At 49.0% G+C, this 7,556-nt stretch overlaps 1 protein-coding gene across 1 annotated transcript; it reads right to left on the bottom strand.

Moving 5' to 3' along the window:
* Positions 1-3,745: 3,745 nt before the first annotated feature.
* Positions 3,746-4,420, bottom strand: LOC121788810. The gene is made up of 2 exons (XM_042187419.1): positions 4,068-4,420; positions 3,746-4,007 (listed from the first exon to the last, which is right to left on the bottom strand). Exons 1-2 carry the CDS (start codon positions 4,418-4,420, stop codon positions 3,746-3,748), a joined length of 615 nt encoding a protein of 204 aa, XP_042043353.1.
* Positions 4,421-7,556: the final 3,136 nt, after the last annotated feature.

The raw sequence follows: 7,556 nt of genomic DNA, 5'->3' as shown, positions 1-7,556 counted from the left end.
AAATTGTTTGAAACTGAACGAGTTGGGTAAGATTGTATACTATTTCCTCCTGGATTGCTGAGCAGGGTGGGTAGAGGTGTGCTTGGTCGGAGTAGTGGCATGCCTAGCCTGAGGTGAGCGTGTAGAGGTAGGTGGTGGGTGCCTTGCGCTTGGTTGTCGCGCCAAGGTGCTTGCTGGGTCACGAACTGCCTCCAGCAGCTTCTCCATCACAATCTCAATTCAGTTTATCTGAACCAGATGGGCTTGAGAGTTTTCCACAAGCTGCGCCATCATCTGCTCCATTCGCAGCTTCCAGCCGTCGTTTCTCTAGGCAGCCTCCTCTGCCTCCTCTACCCTTGGGGTGGCCATTATCGCCAGCTGTGGCCCTTGATGTTTGCTCGGGCTGGCTGGGCGTTCAGCTTGCCTCTGCCTTCCTTCAAGTTGGCCCCTTGATTGCTCTCTCTGGCTAAGAGTGTAGACGTGAATCCTCCCCTGCTTGCCTTTCTCCAGCACCTGTATTCTGAAAAAGTAATCAAGTTCAAACAGTTCAGGGCGAGGGCAATGGAGGGGGCGTCTAACACTCTCATGATTCTCCATAATCTAGTTCCTCTTCAGGTAAGCTTCCCAGGAGATAGCACACGTTCAGGTGGCAAGCTAGGCGGGTAGCTATTTGGTTGATGGAGTAAGCCAGCCAGAACCCCAAGTGGACCTTCCTCTACTTCTTCATACACCACATGAAATAAAGCTCAGCCAGAGTAATCATGGCTGTGGTGTTGGCCTGGCCTAAAAGGTTGCAGCCGAGGTAGACTTGAGCGAGGCGGAGGGCAGGGTCCTCAATATGGTTTCCCCTGGACTCAGAGGCTTTGAATGCTGGAGCTCGTTCGTGGCTGAGGGATTTCCAGACTGCTTGTTGATCGAAATCGACCCTTTTGTGCGGGAGGCCTATGTCTCGCCCGAACCATTCTCTATGGGCCACCTCGTTGTTTGTATAGAGCCCCATTCGAATGGAGAACTCATTAAGGTCATTTGCTGCTGGCCGCCAAACACTCTGAATCTAACGCTCCTGGCGTCAAGGCCGACCTCTCCACTGAACCGAAAGAAGGTAAAATATTCCTTGGCTAGGACCTCTGGAACAGGGGTCTCATCTATCTCCAATAGCCACTCGAAGCCAATCCCGCCTATGTACTCTATAAACTTCACCTCAACCTGTATCTTCTCTAGGGCCGGCTGGTAGAGTTTCTTCCCTGATTTAGGTCTTTTTTGCTTGGTGACCCGTTGGTTGACCTCCTCTTGCCACTTTGGATTATCGAATTCAAGCATCCGCTTGAGGAGGTCTGCGGTCAGGACCACATACTTCTTAGAATAGTCCTTAGCAGGGGTTGGCTCAGGTCTTCCCATTCTTAGCCTGGACGTCCTGGTCCAGCGCAGCTCGAGCTCTCCGGTCTCACTGCCTTCATCATCATCTCGCGGTAGTGGGGCAGCTGGTTGGTCAGCGTCCCGAATAACTATCCCTTGGCTAACAGGGCGTGTTCTTTTTGTGGACGGCTGGGCTAGCTCCTTTCCTTTCCTCTTCTTCTCCGTCCTGGCATGGCTGTCCTCTACAGCCTCTTCTTCATCGATCAGGTGCCTCATACGGCGCGGCCTTCTAAACAATTGCTCCTCCTTCCTCTCAGAGTATGGCTCATCATCTATCATCCGCAGGAGGTTCCAGTCGACCCCCTGCTCTGAAGTAGTACATCACTAGGGAGGGGCTGATGGACCGCCATGTCGTCCTCAATCTCCACCACTTCTATCGGCTGTGGCGCTTGGACATGGGCGGAGTTAGAACCTCCGCCACTCGAGGGTGACAGGATATTTAAGGCATAGGCGCTTTTTTTCTTGTCTGGGGCTAGCTTTAGCGGTGTCCTCGACTGCCCGCTCGATTTCCGGCTCCTCCAGCCTCGGGGTAGGCATGCCCTCGGCAAAATGAGCGACAGGCTGCTCAATAGCTTCCCCTTCCTCCACATCGTACGGGTCCTCCACCACTACCGTCGCGTTACTATAGTGGTCCAGCAGCTCCATTGGGTCGGATATGGGATTTAGGGATTTGGAATGAGGAGGCGGACTTTGTGTTTTGGGTGGAGAGGATGGTGGAATTTGTGGTTCAGAAATTGGAGTGGGATTTCTAGATCTGGGAAATACTAGGTTAGCTCTGAGGTGGGCGAAAGCCGTCACGGCGTCTGTCCCTAGGGGTGTCGAAACGGGTAGCGGGTATTGGGTACCCGCACACCCGACCCGTTACCCGTCGGGTTTCAGGTACCCGCTACCCGACATAAGTGGGAACGGGTTCGGGTACAGGTATTGAGTTTCAGGTTTTTGCGGGTATCGGGTATACCCGATACCCGAACGGGTATACCCGATACCCGCTTATATACCCGTTTAAATATAAATATTCAATACAAACTCGAATTCAGTTTATAATGATTGCAAAACACGTCAAAAATTAAATATCAACAAAAAAAGACATTAATCCAGCATAACAAAACACCAGATATAGACTTCATATACAAAACCAACACATCTTTAAAAAAAATCAGTATTTTAACAACCAGAATAAAATCAAAAGTTGATAGGCACTACACATTTTGAATTAGTATAATTAAATTTGAGATACTATGATTTTACTAGATCGTGACGGTTGTAAGCGCGGAGGTATCGCTCTTCTGTGACGGACTCTGCCAGAACCCGGCGCCGTAGAACTTATCCATCATCTGTTTCTCGAGCTCAACGTGATGAATATATTTTAAACGGGTCGGGTACAGGTACCCTCCTGTCGGGTACGGGATACCCGTACCCGACGAGGCGGGAACCCGTCACTGTGCGGGTCGGGTAACGGGATAAAGATTTTGGCTACAAACGGGTACGGGTACCCGGTTCTCCGGGTACGGGTACCCACGGGTACCCGTTTCGACACCCTATCCGTCCCTATGGGTAAATTGTCGAGGATTCTCTCTAGTTGCCTTGAAAACGCCGGATCTACTGAGGGGAGTGGGGGAAGTGGAGTGGCGGCGCTAGGGTTTGCAAGAGGCGCCGCCGAGGCTGGGACGGAAGTTTACCGCCCACTGCTCCTGGTATGGGGGGCGACGTCCTTTGAGGATGTAGCTTTGTCACTAGCTTCGGTACTCTTAATTTTTGGTGGTATTTGTGGATTTTCTGTGAAAGTGCCGGCGATTTGGGGCTAGGGTTCTGCGAATTTGAGAGAGAAAAGGATTAGAGCGAAAACAAAGGAGTACTCATAGTGGTTGGGGAAAAATGAAGGACGTTTAGAAAACTCCCTTTAATTTGAAAAAATGACTGTTGGCGTCCCTCGATGCTTCAAGTACTAGGCGCGCTTTTTTAGAATAGCTGGCTTCCTCAATACGCTTCATTTCAAATGTGACTTTTCAACAATTTGAGCACGCCTTTTCAGTTCCCTGCCTTGATCAAGCCAACAACATTAGACCACCAATTAAATCCAGAATCCAACTGATCAAGCGGACAAGTATTTCCAGATGAATACTCAAATAATAACCACTTGATCAGTTTAACCTTGTTTTTAGATTTTTATATATTTATATTTTTTTGTTGTTTAAAATTAATAATCAGAAAAAAGTATTTACACTAAGCTACCAAGGAGTTGACTGAGTGCCATTAGGATGTCACTTGATTAGTTTGTAAGTTTAGAAATCAACAGTTGCTCGATCAAGCAGACTACCCAAAGGTACCAAGTTACTCCTTCTACCTACTATCACTGGAGAAATTCAAGCATGAGTAGTTGAATTTCTTCCACCACGCACACCTCGGTTCTGTCCCTGTAAGGCTTCACTCTATGACCATTCACCAAGAAGGAAAACGAGTCAGGGTCTCTTCCTTGGAGTTCAATTGCTCCATTCGCTCGCATGGCTACAACGGTATAGGGGTCTGTCCATCTTGACCTTAGCTTCCCTGGCATCAATTTGAGTCTTGATTGGAATAACAACACCTTCTGTCCTACCTTGAGCTCCTTCTTTCTGAGGTTTTTGTCATGCCACATCTTCGTTCTTTCTTTGTACCACATGGCAGAGTCATACGCATTGAGGCGGAGCTCTTTAAGCTCCTGCAGCTGCAACCTCCTCTCCTCAGCGCAGGCCTCAGCGTTCAGATTCATCTCCTTAACAGCCCAAAAGGCTTGATGCTCAATTCCTACCGGTAAATGGCACATCTTCCCAAATACCAGACGGTAGGGAGACATTCTGATTGGTGTCTTGAAGGCGGTCCTGTATGCCCAGAGCGCGTCCTCTAGTCGGCGGCTCCAGTCCTTCCTTGTTGGGTTCACCGTCTTTTCTAAAATCGTTTTGATCTCCCGGTTGGACACTTCGGCTAGGCCATTCGTCTGGGGGTGGTAGGGTGTGGACAGTCGGTGGTGGACGCCGTATTTTCTCATCAAAGCATCAATGGTCCGGTTGACGAAGTGAGTTCATTGATCAGAGATGATGGCCCACGGTACCCCGTACCAGGTAAAGATATTCGACTTTAAGAACTTGGCCACCTCCTTGGACTCACACGTCTTGGTTGCCTTGGCTTCAATCCACTTGGACACGTAGTCCACTGCCACCAGAATATATAGGTTCACTTCAGATGATGGGAAGGGTCCCATGAAATCCATCCCCCATACTTCAAAAATTTCACATACTATTACGGGGATCTGTGGCATCTCATCTTTCGCAAAAATCCCTCCAGTAAATTGGCATCGGGGGCATCTCTTGCAAAACTCATAGGCGTCCTTATGAAGGGAGGGCCAGTAAAACCCGTTGTCAAGTACTTTCCTCGCTGTCTTCTTCGGACCGAAATGACCGCCACATGCTAGTGCGTGGCAGTGGACCAATACGTCCTCTTGTTCCCACTCAGGTATGCAGCGACGGATGACTTGATCAGCTCCCATCTTCCACAAATAAGGATCATCCCAATAGAAGTAGCGGGAGTTGCTTTTGAGTTTCTGCCTTTGCGCTTTTGTGACCTCAGTGCTCATGGGCAGCTCGCCTGTCACCAGATAGTTGGCCATGTCGGCAAACCATGGTTCCCTCTGCCGGTGGATCTCCTTCCCTTGGTCAGCTTGATTGATCCTCTCAGCTTGGTTGATCGACTGAAGGCTGGACTTTGACTTGATCAGGTACAAGTGCTCTTCAGGGAATGCGTCAGAGATGGCTTCCTCGTTGTCTTCTTGCATGATATGGCTCAGGTGATCGGCCACTCTATTCTCACTGCCCTTCTTGTCGACTGCCTCCCAGTCAAATTCTTGTAGAAGGAGTAACCATCTAATCAGGTGCGGGTTCGACTCTTTCTTCGCTAGAAGGTATTTATTAGCCGCGTGGTCTGTGTAGACAATCACTGAACCCAGCAAGTAGGGTCTAAATTTCTCGAAGGCATAGACCACTGACAACATCTTCTTCTCTGTAGTATCATAATTCTTCTGCGCTTGATTGAGAGTCTTTGAAGCGTAAAAGATGACATAGACCTTTCCGTCAATTCTCTGGCCCAGAACCACTCCCACTGTATAATCACTTGCATCGCACATCACCTCAAAGAGGTGACTCCAGTCGAGGGCGCGAATGATCGGGGCACTGATCAATCTACCCTTCAATATCTGGAAAGCTGCTTTGCAAGCATCTGAAAACTCGAACTCCACATCATTTTGGAGTAGCCTCGTCAAGGGCTGGGTGATCTTTGCAAAATCCTTTATGAAGCGTCTGTAAAAGCCCGCATGGCCTAAGAAAGCCTGGATCTCCTTTTGATTTGTTGGGTATGGGAGCTTGGCAATAACGGCCACCTTGGCTTGATCAACCTCTATTCCTCTGCTTGACACCACGTGGCCCAGGACAATGCCTTCAGTGACCATGAAATGGCACTTCTCGAAGTTTAAGACCAAGTCCTTCTGCCGGCACCTCTCCAAAACTCTGTTTAGGCTATGTAGTCCTTGCTCAAATGTGTCCCCATAGACAGTAAAATCGTCCATGAAGATCTCAATGCAGTCTTCTAGCAAATCGGAGAAAATGCTCATCATGCATCTTTGGAAGGTACCTGGAGCATTGCAGAGGCTAAATGGCATCCTTCTGTAGGCGTAGGTGCCGAAGGGGCATGTAAAGGTGGTCTTTTCCTGATCCTCTGGATTCACCGCAATCTGGAAATAGCCACTATAACCATCGAGGAAACTGAAGTATTGTTTCCCGACCAATTTCTCAAGCATTTGGTCAATGAATGGCAGCGGGAAATGATCCTTCTTTGTAGCCGCATTCAGCTTCCTGTAATCAATGCACATCCTCCATCCCGTGACGGGCCTTGTGGGAATCAACTCGTTCTTCTCGTTTTTCACCACCTGGATTCCACCTTTCTTCGGTACCATATGAACTGGACTGACCTAGTTGCTATCTGGGATGGAGTAGATGATTCCTATCGAGACCAGCTTGACTATCTCCTTGAGTACCTCTTCTCTCATGTTGGGGTTGAGTTTACGCTGTTGATCACGGTGTGGTTTAGCTCCTCTTTCCAACTGAATGTGGTGCATGCATAAGTTTGGGCTAATACCCACCAAGTCTGTCAGCTTCCACCCGATGGCGTTCTGATTGCGCCTCAACACCTCCTGCAATTGATTTTCATGCCCCTAGGTCAACTGATTGTTGATGATTACTGGCAATGTTTCATTTTCCCCCACATAGGCGTACTTCAAATGTGCAGGAAGCGGCTTCAATTCCTTCGCGGGTGTGGGTACTGCAGTAGGGAGAGGGTTCTCTTCCGCTTATCTTCTCAGTTGGGTGCCTTGATCAGGCAGCTTCTCTAGGCTCGGCACTTGAGCGATCCCGCTTGACCAAGCTGGCCACGGTCGCTCGCAGAAATCCATCACCGCTTTTGCGATGGCTTGATCGTCCATTTCGCCTACCTTCATGGCCTCGTACCAGTCCGAGATTTCCTTCTCAACTTCCTCGTTTGTGGTGGAGTTTGTGAACTGCCATTGTAGGAGCTCATCCTCTAAATACTCCTGCACCAGCGGCTCGGTTACGTCCACCGAGTACACGTTCTCACTGTTTGTCGGCCTCTTCATTGCTTCGTCAATGTTGAATGTAAATTGTTCTCCGTTGAAATCCAGACTGATCGTCCCATTACGGACGTCGATTATAGTGCTAGCCGTGGACAGAAACGGTCTTCCCAACAAGACTCCACTAGACTCCTTCGCCGTTGGCTCTGACATTTTTATCACGAAGAAGTCGGCTGGGTATAGAAAATTATTCACCCTCACAATCACGTCTTCGAGAATTCCCTCAGGGTGAATGCAAGACCTGTCGGCTAGCTGTATCATAATGTCGGTGTCGACGAGCTTAGCCTCTCCCAGCTTCTTTTAAATGGAATACGACAAAACATTGATAGACGACCCTAAATCGCACATTGCGTGCTCCACCTGAATATCTCCGATCGAAATCGGGAGCGTGAACATCCCTGTATCGGTCTTCTTTGATGGGAGGTCGCTCTACTGGAACACTGCAGAGACATTCTCCTCTGTAATCATTCTTCCTTCTTCATTGACCTTG

The sequence above is a fragment of the Salvia splendens genome, unplaced genomic scaffold (genome assembly GCF_004379255.2).
Source record: "Salvia splendens isolate huo1 unplaced genomic scaffold, SspV2 ctg1152, whole genome shotgun sequence".
NCBI lineage: Eukaryota > Viridiplantae > Streptophyta > Magnoliopsida > Lamiales > Lamiaceae > Salvia > Salvia splendens.
The sequence above is the reverse complement of the archived record's forward strand: the minus strand, read 5'-3'. Positions and strand labels throughout refer to the sequence as shown.